This window comes from Felis catus, chromosome D3 (assembly GCF_018350175.1).
Source record: "Felis catus isolate Fca126 chromosome D3, F.catus_Fca126_mat1.0, whole genome shotgun sequence".
NCBI classification, from domain to species: Eukaryota; Metazoa; Chordata; class Mammalia; order Carnivora; family Felidae; genus Felis; species Felis catus.
In genome coordinates this window covers 73,193,437-73,209,375 of record NC_058379.1, presented here as the reverse complement: position 1 = coordinate 73,209,375, position 15,939 = coordinate 73,193,437, and the positions used below count along the sequence as shown (strand labels likewise).

Sequence of the window (15,939 nt, the reverse complement as noted above, 5' to 3'; positions counted from 1 at the left end):
TTGACACCTCTTGTGAGCAGCTATACTAATTAATTATGGCCTCTTGTGGCCAAATCAAGTCCGGTATTTCTAGATCTTTGAGTTTTAAAGAGAAGTAGAATCTGGGTTTTATGTGATATCTCCATATTTGCAGATGTTGGCTCATTTATTAGACACTAAAAACTGAACGAAATACATTTATGGGTTAAACTTCATCGGCCTGCAACCAATTTGCAAATCTTTGTTTTAGAGTAGTCATTCTGCAAGTGCTTCCTGGAGCAGTCAGCATCACCTGAGACCTTAATAGAAATGCAAATTCCCAGGGCCTACCTCAGATCTCTACTGAATCAGACTCTCTAGGAGTGAGGCCCAGGAATCTGTGTTTTAATGAACCCTCTGTGTGGTTCTGATGTGAAGTTTGAGAACCAGTGTTTTGGAGTCTGGAAGTTGATAACACAATTTTTATCTGGGGATAGTTGTAAAGACAGAAGTTCATTGAATATCCTGCAGATTTATCAAGTATATTTCTATATAAAAAAATATCAGGTATGTTGTCTTCAGATACAGATGGCCTTTTATATATGTTTTTTGCCAGAATCAGAACCCACAATGATTAAATCACATTTTGTTCTTTTTGTCCCCCCCCACCTTCCTTGCCCCTGTATACCCCATGGTTAGAGCCTTGCAAATGAACTTAAAAGGAGCTCTGTGCAACGTTTTGACTTCACTAGAACACATCTTAGATTTTATTTACTGATTGATTAAAAGTAGGGGGATGGGTTAAATAGGTGATGGGGATCAAGGAGTGCCCTTGTGAATTGAGCACCAGCTATTGTATGGAAGTGAATTGCTGTATTTTACACCTGAAACTAATATTACACTGTTAATTAACTAGAATTGAATAAAAACGTAAAGTAATGGATAATAAATAATTCAAATTATATTTATATGTAATATTTATTAACAAAAACATGCTTATATTCACAGGGTAAACCAGACTTGAATACAACATTGCCAATTAGACAAACCGCATCAATTTTCAAACAACCAGTTACCAAAGTCACAAATCATCCTAGTAATAAAGTGAAGTCAGACCCACAACGAATGAACGAGCAGCCACGTCAGGTAAGGATCTACTTGGTTCTCCAATCTTATTTGTCAGACAATTCTGGTATTTTTACCAGACATAGTTCAAGTAAACCGGTTAAAATGGAAAATATTTGGAAAGAAAATTGTTTTATGTTCCTAGGCTATTACATGAATGCTGGAGAATAAGTCTAATAATATTTAGGTTAAATGTTTTAAGAAAAAAGTTAATTAAAAATGAATCTAAATTAATATTATGGACTACATTTTTGTGTTTTTGTGTGGTAATGTACATCAGATTTGCTTTTGCTAATCTTAGTTTAGATTATCTTTCCAGGGATAATATTTCCTAGGAGGCTGAAGCATGCAGTTTGTGTTGCTTAGTTTAAAAATATTTTCAATTTTATAGAAACTACTTTTCTGATTTCTTATTATATGACAGCCATCCCTCCCCTTTTGAAAAACAATTAAATAAACTTTGTCAATATGGTATATTGTCCTGTGACTTCCATTTTTGCAGAAATTCAGTTTAATAAATTTCTCTTTCTTTATGGCTTCAAACTGTATGGCACCAGAATCTGTTCTTAGGAAAAAAGTATTATCTGAAAGGCCTCCCTGCTGTTTAATAATGCCATATAGCCAGGGGAGGGAGACTTGATAAAATGCTTACCTTTCCAAGTAACCTTGCTTATTCATTCCCTAATTGTGGTCAAAAAGTTTAGGTACTTCGGGAATTTTTAGTAGCAATTGGGGTGAGGGAGTGGAGGGAGAAACATCTGTGCATATTTTTTCTCTCCTTTCTCTGCCTCCTCCCACTTACAGATTAGAAATGCTGATTTACCTACGACGATTATCTTTTGCTCTCATATTCCCCGTTTAGATGCCTCATTCCACCTTTTCATTTGAATTTTGTTTTTCACTAGTCCCTCAAGTGTCTCATCTCCAGACTTCATAAAGGATTGGGCCAAAACTTTCAGACAGTTGCTCTAGAAGAAACTACCTAAAGAAATTCAGTTCCCACATCCTCTGTAGTGTTTTTTCCTCTTCAGGTGAGCCAGGAAAACAGAAGATATTTGGAGCCACATTGGATCAGCATCTTGCTATAGATGTCTCAAGATTTGAAGTTCTAAACTTGCTTTACTGTTGGTCCCCAAGAGATTCAACAGGGGCCATGTAAGTGTATCACATCCAATATAAAAGATGCGTACCTGCATGTGCCTTTAGGCTCTTGTCACCACTTAGGTTTTCTTTGGGCCATTCAGCATTCTGTGCCAGGCTTTTCCCTTCTGTTTTACTACTGCACCCAGTGAGAGTCACCACACCGCTGGTAGTGTTAGTATACTCATTACAACAGGGAAGGAATTCTGCCATTCTGAACTTTGCCCACCTTGATAAAGCCATTCCCCGATTATGTTCTTTCTTAGATACTGTCTAAAGTCTTGAACATCTTGTCCTTTGGCATTTTGGTGATTTTTAAATCATTTCCTTGTAAAGATTTTTATCAATTGAAATTTTTCAAAGTTTATATGTGGGTAAGACAGTTTGCTTCAAAAAGCTCGAAAGATAAAGGAAGTGGAATAACTGATAATAATAGTTTCATATTGGAAATTTGAGTTACCTTGTTGAGAATAGGTAGTAGATGGATTTTATCCTCATCTTTTCTTTGCCAAGTCATTCTCAATATAGCCTCTAAACCCAAATATTTTAAAGACCAATTGAGTAGCAAATTACGATTATTTAAACAGTAATTCTTTTCTGTACCTAAGTTCAGTCACAGATTTTAACAACTGTAGTAATTGTATTTACTGGGTGTTCACCTGGTTGTAGGGGACACTGGTAACGGAGATTTTTAAAGCTGAAATAATCAGGTTAGTTGCTCCTTATTCACTGATACATTGAGTAGTTTTACATTTTCCTCTTTTATTAAAGTTTCTGAGATTGTTCTCAAATGAAAAGAATATACCAAAAAAGCTAAATCCCACCTCCTTCCCCTGCCCCCACCCCCAAATCTTATATCATTTTCAACTCAGATCTTTTGAGGATTTTATCTTCCTTTTTGCTTGCATAGACGAGAAGTGTTAAAATTATTTAGGAGGTTACTTCCTCAAAAGTTTGAACTGTTTCTTACTTTATCCTCACATCACCTGGTGGTTTTTGCTGGATGTTTTTGATTATACCAAGACATTAGTTGTCTTTCCCCCAGCTTTATCTTCAACATAAGAATTGAGGGAATATTTGACTACTGTCTCACTAATGGGATTTCAAAATAAAGGACAGGGCGTTGGGCAGCTATAGGAAAATAGAGACAACTTCTATATTATTGTTTGAGAAATCATAATCTGTCATTCTGACTATTTCATTTTAGATTCAGGCTTTTTAGTAAAGGAAAGATGTTGATTTAAGTTATATTTTGGTGTATATGTCAGATACGTGCTAATCAACTATTGTTGAGGAGGTAGTTGACAAAAAAAATAAAACATGTAGGCAAAAATAATTCTTCCACTGTGCTTTCACACAGCCTGGTTGAACTAGATTGGCAGTATGAATTGCCACATATTCCATTTGGAGAACTTCTTTTGATCATCCAGTAAATAAACTAGACAGAATGGTTTCTGTTTTTGAGATAGATATAAATGTTTTTGTTTCTTAACCGTGTCGCAGTCTTTTAATAAAGTATTCAGTCTAGTGGTATTGTAATACTTAGAGACCTAGGACTGGGATTGGATTTTTGGATCTTAACTAGGTTCTACGTTGGATAATTTGAAGTGATTAGTTTACATGTGATGCAATCACAGAAAGGAATAATTCTGTCTTATGTGACAAACATCCTATGCCCGTATCTTTGTGTGGCTATCTGATTTGATTTCTGTAAAATATATGAATTATAAATTTCTAGTGTATTGATTCCTTGAAAATACCTTAGCTTTAAAATTGGGGTATGTAAGCAAAATTTAAATTTTGCAAAATTTAAAATTAAGCAAAATTTAAAATTAGGGTATGTAAGCAAAAGTGCATTAAATGGAATTCAGCAATAATATCTGCCTATAATTAAAACCTAGTTATGATAGGATAAGTAGACATATATATATACACACACACACACACACACACACACACACACACACACACACACTATCAGCATATTTGATAAGTGCTTGTCTTTCCCTTAGATTAAACAGAAATCTGGAGTGGGGTGGGGAAACTCGACCAACTATAAGACTATTATCCCAAATAGTAAGATCATTGAAATGTTCTTATTTGGTCATATATATAAAACACCTCCAAAAATCTTTTTAATATGACATAATTATGATTTTGCTGTTAAGGCTGTCTTTCCTAGCTTTCTCCCCTCAGTATATGAAGAACTCACATTTCTGTTTCCTTCTCATTTCTTTGATCCTGTCATCTTTGATATTTTCTGGTCTCTCACCTTTTCTTTTATCCTCAACTCAAAGAAACTTCATTTTTGAGCCATTACTTCTTCCTTTTAATTATTATATTATAGGATGCTCATAGGCTGGAGGTGTTTTTGATAGTCTTTGAATATTAATTACATTTCTTCACTTTTTTTAACCAAGAAATAAATATTTAAGAATTAGCAAAAAAAGTGGATTTAAATGTTCTATTTGATCCTAGATTTTTTCCTTTTATTTGCTAATTCTTCTTTCAAAAGATATGAAATTTTCTTTTACTCCCTTCTAGAAGTCAGCCTTTTTTTTTTTTTTTTTTAGAATGCTTTTTTCCCAGCTTTATTGAGATATAATTGACACACAACATTGTCTAAGCTTAAGGTCTACAACGTGATGATTTGATACACATATACATTGCAAAATGATAACCACAATAAGGTTAGTTAACACATCCATCACTTCACATAATTGCCATTTTTGTTGTGGTGGTGGTGGTGAGAACATTTAAGATCTTTCTTAGCAACTTTAAAGAATACAATACAGTATTGTTAACTATAGTCACCATGCTGTGTATTAGGTCCCCAGAACTTACTCCTCTTATAACTGGAAGTTCATACCCTTTGACCAACACCTGCCCATCCACCCCCACACCTGGCCACCACCAATCTACTCTTTGTTTCTAATAGTTCAGCTTTTTTAGATTCTACATATAAGTAAGATCATATATGTCTTTCTCTGCCTGGCTTACTTCACTTAGTATAATGCCCTTGAGATTCATCCATGTTGTCAGAAATGGCAGGATTTCCTTCTTTTTTATGGCTGATAATATTTCTTTATCCATTCACCCATTGATAGACACTTAGATTGTTTCCATGTCTTGGCTATTGTGAATAATATTGCAGTGAACATGGGAATACAGATATCTCTTCAAGACAGTAATTTCATTTCCTTTGGATATATACTAAGAAGTGGGATTGCTGGATCAAATGAGAGTTGTATTTTTAATTTTTTGAGAAACCTCCATACTGTTTTCCATAGTAGCTATGCCAGTTTACATTCCCAGCAGTATACAAGTGTTCTCTTTCCTCCACATCCTTGCTAGCATTTAATATCTCTTGGCTCGTTGATAGTAACCAAGAATGGATATTTTTTTTTTTAAATTTTTTTTTTCAACGTTTATTTATTTTTGGAACAGAGAGAGACAGAGCATGAACGGGGGAGGGGCAGAGAGAGAGGGAGACACAGAATCAGAAACAGGCTCCAGGCTCTGAGCCATCAGCCCAGAGCCTGACGTGGGGCTCGAACTCACGGACCGCGAGATCGTGACCTGGCTGAAGTCGGACGCTTAACCAACTGCGCCACCCAGGTGCCCCTGGAATGGATATTTTAAAATATGTTAGAAGAAACTTTTAAGATGAAGTTAAATTTTAAAAACATATACACTTTAAAGACATTGTGTATGAAAAGTTTGTAAAATATTTCAGTGTTTAGTTACCATAACCTAGGAAATTACTCTTCATTCTAGACATTCTAAGAGCATTTACTTTTTCGTAACCTTGAAAGGTTATTTCTAGTATAGACTTGTTTTAGTTTTTTTATGATTGAGAAATAGAGAAGCTAAAGCACAGAGTTCCGTGGAGGATGTTATATTCCTTTTCTCTAGACAAAAAAATTAGCTTCCTGGGCAGAGGAAGTGGATGACGTGTTGTCCTGAAATACTTAAAAGCATTATTCTGGGTGGTGTAGGAGGAGAGGTGCCGTAGACAAAGGATCAAATAAATAGTACAGACATATGCTATAGGTGTTCCAGAAGGTGATTTTACCGTGGCTAGGGTGGTTGGGGAAATCTTTAGAAGAGATACAGGACATATGCCGGACGTTGCAGATTGAGTGGGATTTAGAAAAGCAGATGGGAGGGCGAGGACATTCCAACTAGGGAGAGTAGTGTTACCAAAGCTATTGTAGTGGGAATGGGCAGGGAATGAAAAGACGAGTTGTTTGCAGATCAGGGTTTTCATGGGAAGTAGTGGGAGCTGAAAATGTTGTAGCGCGTTTCCTTAAGTGCCAATCTTTACAAATTTTAAAAATGTTATAATTTCCTATATTTATAAGAGAAAGATATTTGGGATAGACAAAAAAATTCTCATCATTCCTTTTTTGTAATTCAGTTACAGTATTTTAGTATTTTATATGTATATATATATTTTAATTTTTTTTAATGTTTATTTTTGAAAGAAACAGAGTGTGAGCGAGGGAGGGACAGAGAGAGGGAGACACAGAATTCGAAGCTGGCTCCAGGTTCTGAGCTATCTGCACACAGCCCAACACAGGGCTCAAACCCATGAACCACAGGATCATGACCTGAGCTGAAGTTGACACTCAACCGACTGAGCCACCCAGGCGCCCCAGCATTTTTTATATTTTTTCAATCTTTTAATGCATCTTTTGATGATGTGTATGGGTATATATATATACATATATATATATATATATATATATATATACACGCATGTATATATATACACACGCATATATATGTACATATGTACACACAAACACACACACATGCTTAATATTTATACATACCATTATATACAATTTTAGCCATGTTTTATATAGTTTATGTGCTATAACTTTATAATTAATTTATATTATTCCAACAACTGTGTATTATGCTAGCATATGATTTACTTAATCATTTTCATATTGTTATTTTTATTTTTCACTATTGTAGGTAGTACTCCAGTGAGTATCTTTATATAGATAAGATCCTTCCTATATCTTACATTGTTTCATCAGACTAGATTCCCAGAAATACAATTAGTATGAATGTCTGTGAGTTTTGACTCACATTGGCAAGTTGATTGCCAAAAGGTTGCACCAATTTAAAAGTCTGCAGACGGGGCACCTGGGTGGCTCAGTCAGTTAAGCGTCCGACTTCAGCTCAGGTCACGATCTCACGTTCCGTGAGTTCGAGCCCCACGTCGGGCTCTGGGCTGATGGCTCAGAGCCTGGAGCCTGCTTCTGGTTCTGTGTCTCCCTCTCTCTCTGCCCCTCCCCCGTTCATGCTCTGTCTCTCTCTGTGTCAAAAATAAATAAATGTTAAAAAAAAAAAAATTAAAATAAATAAATAAATAAATAAAAGTCTGTGGACAAGTTATGTGCATTCCAGTTTTAGCTTTTCTTCATTGTCAGTGTATTATCAGTGCTTTCTCTTGTTGGTAGCTCAGTGTATAAAAATGGTATTTCATTTTAAATTTTCACTTATTTGAATACTTCTGAAGTTGAACAAACTAGAGCATTTGTGTTTAACTTTGCAAATGAGAAGTGTTTAGAGGATTTTGAACAAGTAGCTTTTTTTTTTTTTTACCCCTCTGAACTGAATGTGAGCATATCTCCTTGTGGCCTAAAGCTAATGCCAGCGTCTGTACACCCCAGACACATTCCCCCTACCTTCTCAGACATCTCACTCGATGGATTATGTCATACGTATGTTTCACTGGCAACTTCTCTCGTGAAACTGGCTTCTTCCCAAAAGCTCTTAAATATACACCGATCTTCCCCATTTTAAAAAGGTATTCATTTTACTCTGTGTCCCTTTTGCAATTTGTTTTCTCTTTTCCTTTTACAGTACAACTTCTTGGAATTGTGTGTATTTAATATCTACCTTACCTCTTATTTTTGGTATCTCTGAAACACGACTTTTGTTCCCACTGCCCCTTGGATGTCTCTTATCAAGACTGCTGGGGCGCCTGGGTGGCTCAGTCGGTTAAGCGTCCGACTTCAGCTCAGGTCACGATCTCGCAGTCCGTGAGTTCGAGCCCCGCGTCAGGCTCTGGGCTGATGGCTCGGAGCCTGGAGCCTGCTTCCAATTCTGTGTCTCCCTCTCTCTCTGCCCCTCCCCCATTCATGCTCTGTCTCTCTCTGTCCCCAAAATAAATAAACATTAAAAAAAAAAAAAAATTAAAAAAAAAAAAAAAGACTGCTGATGATTGCCATTAAATTGGATGGACAAATTTCCACCCTTAGATTGCAGTACTTAACCTGCTCTAACTAGGCACTGTGACTACCCTGCCTTCTGAAATACTCTTTTATTCTGTAATGCTCTACTCTCTTGGTTTTCCTCCCTTTTTGTTTTTTCTTATTCCCTTTCTTAGGTTCCTTTTTCTCTACCCATCTTCCCAGGGAAAACTGTGCATTCTTCTTTGTATGTAAAGCCTGTGCAGATGATTTCATTCATTCTCATGGCTTCTGTTGTCATCTGTATGTTAATGATTTCCAAATCTACGTCTTCATTCTGAGCTCCAGTTGTTTGTATCTCTCCATCTACTAACATTATTTGCTTGCAAGTCTTACCAGCACTTGTGATTCATCTTGTGTAATCTCCTTCATCACCCTATTTAACCGGCCCTTTTCTTTTCTTTTCTTTTCTTTTTAATTTTTATTTATTTTTGAGACAGAGAAAGAGCTTGAATGGGGGAGGGTCAGAGAGAGGGAGACACAGAATCTGAAGGAGACTTCAGGCTCCGAGCTGTCAGCACAGAGCCCGACGCGGGGCTTGAACTCACAGACTGTAAGATCATGACCTGAGCCGAAGTCGGATGCTTAACCGACCGAGCCACCCGGGCACCTCTGGCCCTTTCTTCTATGTGCTTTGTTTATCTTAATGAAAGTACCACTGTCCACTCAGCTGCCTAAGCCAGAACCTGAGCATCATCCTAGACTCTTCCCATCATTTACCCTAAACCTCTGATTAGCCGACAAGTCCAATTGACTCTGTCTCCTGAATATTCACTTGCTCCATCCCTGTACCAGGTAAATGTCATTTCGTCTCATCTCTTTGCTTCTTATTCTCTTCAATTTATTCTTCATATTGCATCCAGAAACTCCACCTGACATGAAGATCTGACAGTGTTACCTCTCCCAAAAGCTTTCAATGATTCTTATAAGGTTTTAGGAAAAAAACCCCTAAGTATGATGTACAAAGTTAAAACACCTAACATGACTTACAAAGTCCTTCATGATTTGGCTTTTGCTTATCTTTTTGGCTTCACTTTCTTTTCTTGTTCTACATGTGAATCACATGAAAGTTTTTGCAGATTTTTGAACATGCTATTGATTCACTCCACTTCATGGCCGCCTCCTGCCCCTGCATCCCCTGGTCATATTTCATCCTGCTTTCTTTCCTACATTTAATTATCTATATTCTACTCCTCCCTCAAGTGTGAACTTAGATATCACTTTACCTGTTTCGAAAACCTCTAACTGATCAAGTCTGGGTTTAGAGATCCTCCTTAGGATCTCTCCCTTCTCCTTTTCTGATCTAACTGTATTAATTACTCATCACTTTATCCACAATATCTCCATTATGTCAGTGTTTAATATGCATTTGTTGACTCAATGAATTAATTAGTGAATTTTTTTAAATTAAAAAATCTTTAATTGAGCCTTCAACCTGTGCCAGGCCCTTACCCAAGTAGTAGGGATAGTTCAGTGAACAAAATAACAGCCCCTGATCTCATGGATCTTACCTTCTACTGTAATAGGAAGAGAGACAGACAAATATGTACATAATGTACCATGGTATGATAAGTGCAGTGAAAAAAAAACACATAATATATGGTCTTCAAAAGCAGAGAAGTATGGAGGAGAACATTCTAGACAGAGGTCTTAATTTGGTTATTGTATGTAATATAAAGAATGACTTAAGGCTAGGAAAACACCAAGAAGCTATAGGAAATTAGGGCACAAATGATAAGATCTGCTTCATGCTGGTCATAAAGTAATGGATGAAATTTGTTGACTGTTCAGCGGTGCTTATGAGAAGAGTCTCAGAGGGGCGCCTGGGTGGCTCAGTTGGTTGGGCATCTACTTGGGCTCAGGTCGTGATCTCACTGTTTGTGGGTTTGAGCCCCGCGTCGGGCTCTGTGCTGACGACTCGGAGCCTGGAGCCTGCTTCAGATTCTGTGTGTCTGTCTGTCTGTCTCTCTCTCTCTCTCTCTCTCTGCCCCTCCCCCACTTGCGCGCGCGCGCGTGCGCGCGCTCTCTCTCTCTCTCTGTCTTTCAAAAGTAAAATAAAAAATTAAAAAAAAAGTCTCAAGAATTTAGGTAACTGGGAGAATGTTGTCACTGACAGGAATATGGAAATAATTGAGGCGGGTAGCTCGTGGTGGTAGATGAGTACCTAGTTCTCTCTCTCTGCTCTCGTGTTCCCAACATAGTGTATCATGTTTTTAGTTAAATAGGTCAAATAGTCAGGGTTTACATTATTATGACTGGAAATATTCATGGGTAGGGCAGATAATGCCCAGTCATCATCTGAACGCTTTCATAATTTGTTGTTGTTAATCTTAAGAATTGTATGCTAGGTTTCTTTATAGTTGATCGTCTCTAATGCATCAGTACTTCTGCCACATGCCCATCAATCATATTTTTCTTATGCTGAAATCCATGCAATTCCTTGCTGTGTTTTTCCTGAGTCCCCTCTACCCCACTTGGGCTGAATTTGTTCTCTGGTCCTGCCATGTAGCTGCAGCTCCAGGGATTTCCTTTGCTGCACTTCTGTGTTGGAATTTTCTGGATTTCTGTCTTCCTCTGTCTTAGTATATACCTTCTGCTGTAACTAATCCTCCAGTACCTTTCTCATAAAATGTAGTGGGAGGTAAAGGTTTTGAGAATCTGCACGTTAGAAATAACTTTATTCTGCTTGGATGCAGTCTGGTTTGACCCAGCATCATTGACTGAAAAGTACATTATTTTTCATTGCTCTGCATTGTCGAAATGCAAATGTGTAAAAGTCTTATGAAAGTTTTTGGACTCCCAGTTCTATTTTTGGTCTGTGTACATGTGAGTCAATTTCTACACTCAGTTCTTTTTCATTGGTCTGTCTTTTCTTTTCCAGTACCTCACTGTCGTCATTATTATAGTTTCATAAGAATTCTTGATACTTGGTCGTATGCATTTCCAGTTTTGTTAGTCTTGGTTCAGGATTATCTTGGTTAGTTTTGGCTCATTGCATTTCTACATACGTTTTAGACTTACCTTGTCCAGTCTTTTTTTTTTTTTTTTTTTTAACGTGTATTTATTTTTGAGAGACAGGGTACCAGCAGGGGAGTGGCAGAGAGAGAGGGAGACGCAGAATCCTAAGCAGTCTCCAGGCTCCGAGCTGTCAGCACAGAGCCCGGCATGGGACTCGAACTCACGAATTGTGAGATCATGACCTGAGCCGAAGTCGGATGCTTAACCGACTGAGCTCCCCAGGTGCCCCAGATCTTACATATTTTTAAATGATTTCTAGATATTTGGTGTATTTTGATACTACTCTAAGTGATTACGTTAATTTCTTTAATTTTCTAGTTGTCTGTTGCTAATATGTAGAAATAAGCTGATTTTGCACATTGTACTGATTTATCTTTCTAAATTCACTTATTAAGTAATCAATGAGTCTCTTCAACTTTATACATGAAGAAACATGGTCATCGCAAATGAGAGTTTTATTTATTCCCTGCTGACCCTTAAACATTTGTTTGTTTGTTTGTTTGTTTTTTGTCTTATTTCACTGGCTAGGACTTCCAATATGATCTTGAATAAGAGTGATAACACGTATCCCTGTCTCATTGTGTTACCAGGGAATGTTTTTAATGTTTCTTCATTAAGTATACTTGCTGTAGGGTTGTTTTTGGTAAATACCCTTTGTCAGATTAAGGAAATTCACTTCTATTCCTAGTTTACTGAGGCTATCTTTCATAAATGGGTATTGAATTTTATCAAATTCTTTTCTCTATCTAGTTAAGTGCTGAAATGGTTTTTATTCTTTTCTGTTAATATCATGAATTATAGTAATTAGTTTATGTGGTGGATTGCATTGGTTGAGGTTTTTTGAATGTTACACAAGACTTGAATTTCTAGATTAAGCTAAATATGGTCATGATGTACTATCATTGTTATTGCTGTTTAGATTTGTTGTTACGTGGGTTAGAATTTTTTGCATTTATATTGATTAGAGAGATTGGCTTGTGTTTTCTCATAATTTTCTTTTCAGTCTTCAGTATCAAGGTTTTGCTGGCTTTATAAAATAAGCTGGGAGGTGATCCTTCTTTTAACCTTCCCTGGAAGAGTTTGTATAAAATTGGTACTTTTCTTTATATGTTTGGAAGAATTAATTGTGAGGTATCTCAGCCTTTTTTTTTTTTTTTTTTAAATAGGAAAGCTTGAAATTACAGATTCAATTTATTTGATAGGTACATGGATAAATACTCACATTTTCATTTCTTCTTGTATCAGTTTTGAGAATATGTTTTTCTAGGAATTTGTGCATTTCATAATTTTCACATTTGGTAGTCTAAGACTTCATAATATTTTGACAAGCATTACATGCCCACCTTGTGTAAGTTCAATAGCACTCCTGACAAAATTTGGACAAGTGGCTACAGCAGATGTACCACACCTGCATCCCCCTCAACTCTGAGTTTTGCTATTTGCTTCGTTTTTCCAGCCTCTTGAGCCCAAATTGTTATCTTTTACACAGCCACACGAATTGAGCTTTTCCTTGATTTACATAGTAATTTTCTGGTCATGGTCTTACCCTTTCTTCCTGGGCCACTCTCACAAAATAAGAAGGTAGCTTGGATTTGGCTTTTGATGTTTGCAGGCCATAGTATTTAAGTTAAGTTGTTTTTGCTGACCAGAACTAGACAACTCAGATATCATATGGGGTTGATTTGAAATAGAGCACTTTATAAACTGGCCAGTGAATTCCTTCTGGGCAGGAAACATCATTCCTCTGTATAGCCCTAACCCAGTGTCTTGCATATTTAGCTTTTCATGAGTCAGTGAATATAAAGTGCACATTTTCTGGGTTTTGCTTTAGTCTACAAATACATGACAAGGTCCTTTGTTCTTTGATTAGAGTTAGCAAAAGCCTTAGAAAAGTGAATCAAATATTCATTGAATTTATGAAATCCTAACATTAGAAAATGAAAAATTCAATAAATATTTTATATTTTCAAAGAATTTACTCATGTATCATCATTGTTTTGATGACCTTCTGAGATGGTTAAGACTGTTACTGGTAATTCTATTTTACTAGCGAAAATACATCCAAAGAGGTTAAGTGACTTGCCTAAGACAGCACATCTGTTTAATAGTTGAGTCAGGACTAAAACATTCAACTCTCAAACCAGTGTTTCTGTTACCATGTACTCCTACTTAGCCACAAATTCATCCCTAAAACATTTGAGTGCCAACTCTGTGTCTAACATCATGCTCTTGATAGAAAGATTCTGCAGATTAACACTCTTTAAAATGGTGAGATGTTGAAGGTCATTTTTTTGGTTCTTCTATTTTACAAAATATTAGCACTTTGGTCCTCGGACATTTTACTTATTTATTTATTTTTAATGTTTATTTACTTTTGAGAGAGAGAGAGAGAGAGAGAGAGAGAGAGAGAGAGAGAGAGAGAGGCAGCGCAAATGGGAGAGGGGCGGAGAGAGAGGGAGACACAGAATCCGAAGAAGGATCCAGGCTCTCAGATGCAAACTCACAAACCATGAGATCATGCCCTGAGCCGAAGTCAGAGACTTAACAGACCGAGCCACCTAGGTGCCACTTGTCCTCAGACACTTTACAAGGTGTATCTATCACATTTATGTACTTTAAAGATTTGTTTTTGTTAGGAAAAAACAGTCATAGTCTTATGTCATAGTCTTATAAGTCATAGTCTTATTTCTTTGACTATTACCATTAGAAATTTTAATTTGTTGCTTAATAGTAATAGAAAATACAGAAATGTAAAGAGAACCATCATAAAAGGCAGTTTCGTAAGTCTTCTGCAGCAAGTGATTCAACAGTGAAGCAGGGTAAAAGAGGCTTGAATTAGGAATTGGATTTGGTAATTACAAGGCTACTGACCTTGGGCAGGTCAGTGTTAACATAAAAATAGGAGAAGAGTCTAGAAGGAAGAGAATGGATGGAAGGTGGAGAAATCAGAGGGAAAGTTTCCCTCCTAGTAGAAAGAGGAAGTTGGAGCTGGTCTGAGGGAGAAGTGTGCACAAGGACATTTTTAGGTTATCAGTGTTGGAGTGTATCTGTCTCTTCAGAAGAAGCCCAAGGAGAGGAAGAGGGAAAATGGGAAATGTGGGAGGAGAAGTTGGGCAAATTCATGGGGCAAGGTCAGGAGAAGGCAGAAGGTAAGACCAAGAGCCCTGTGTAGGGATAATCTTAGAAAGGTAGCAGGGTGCTTATTCCTCTGAGACAGGAGAAAAGTCAAGGAAGGTAAATGGCCCAGAGGGGATCTACTGTGGAAGGGCCCTTAAGCTTGGCACAGAGTCTGTTACAGCTTCTCGGCATGGGAACTAACGTTCAGCTTGTGGTATATGTTTAAAATACACAATGAGAAATAGGAGTTCAGATATATGGGAGTTTTAGTTGAACTTTGCTTAGTTTCATTATTGAAATTTCAGTGTGTTTCTATATAATCAATTTGTTTATTTTTTTAGTGGAGATATAATTTCAAAAGTTAAGGGAGGATGCATTTTGAAACAGTATGTGAGGGCTAAAATCAGTTACAAGTTTTTGTGTGGCTCATTGTGGGGAGATGGCTATTAGTTTAGAATTGCCCAGGCCCTACCTATAGCTACCCATAAAGATCTTATGGAAATTAACATGGTCAAGATCAACCTTTCTTGATTAGGTATTCAAGTACCTAATCAAGTAGGTACCTATTGAATACCTAAAATCATTGTGAACAGAGATGTACCTTTCTCTGTAGTCAGTGGCAGAGTTGCACATGCATATGGTCTCTCGTCCTTTGGTAATAGCAGAGAACTCCTTCTAAAATCTGTATGGACAGACTCCATCTAACTTATGAGTTGGGATGTAAAGTGTCATGTTTTGGTTGTTTGGAACTCTAACATCGTCCAGCAGAAATCATATATTCTAAATGGTTCTAACATCCCAGACCAGCCTATAAAGACCATTTAATCTTAGGTGTGTCTGAATTATTAAAAATAATCACTGTTTATAACCATGTTTCTATCTTGAAGAGCCTTAAATTTCATCTCTTAAGAAAGGTTTCTCCCACTTCTGCTTTATCTTACTCACACCCTCATCTGGCAGTGACGAAAGAAGCACCAAGCTCTAGGCCATGTAGGGTGGTTCTTACAAGGTCCAGGAGTGAGAAGCTGGGAGACTCTTGGAAGTTGAGAAAGGAGCTGACTGCAGTCATAGCATATGCCACTGGAGGGCTCTTCTTTCTGTGCAGCGAGGAGGTTTGGGCCCCTCGCATTGTAAGCCTCCCACCCTGCCCTCCTTGTCTTTGTCTGGACTAGAGGTTCTCAACCAGATCCGGTTTTGTACCGTCTCCCCTCCCCCCCCCCCCACCTCCCCACCTCCCCGTACTCAGGGAAATTTGGCAATGTGTAGAGACACCTTTGGTTGTCACAGCTGGGGTGGTGCTGCTGGTATA

At 37.3% G+C, this 15,939-nt stretch overlaps 1 protein-coding gene across 1 annotated transcript in view; it reads left to right on the top strand.

Annotated features, from left to right (window-relative positions):
- The window catches only part of MBD2 (methyl-CpG binding domain protein 2), a 66,336-nt gene that overhangs the window by 32,085 nt on the left and 18,312 nt on the right, over positions 1-15,939 (top strand). The window contains exon 3 of the mRNA XM_019815286.3: positions 967-1,104. Coding sequence (XP_019670845.2) covers positions 967-1,104 — 138 coding nt within the window. The remainder of the gene's footprint in view (positions 1-966; positions 1,105-15,939) is intronic.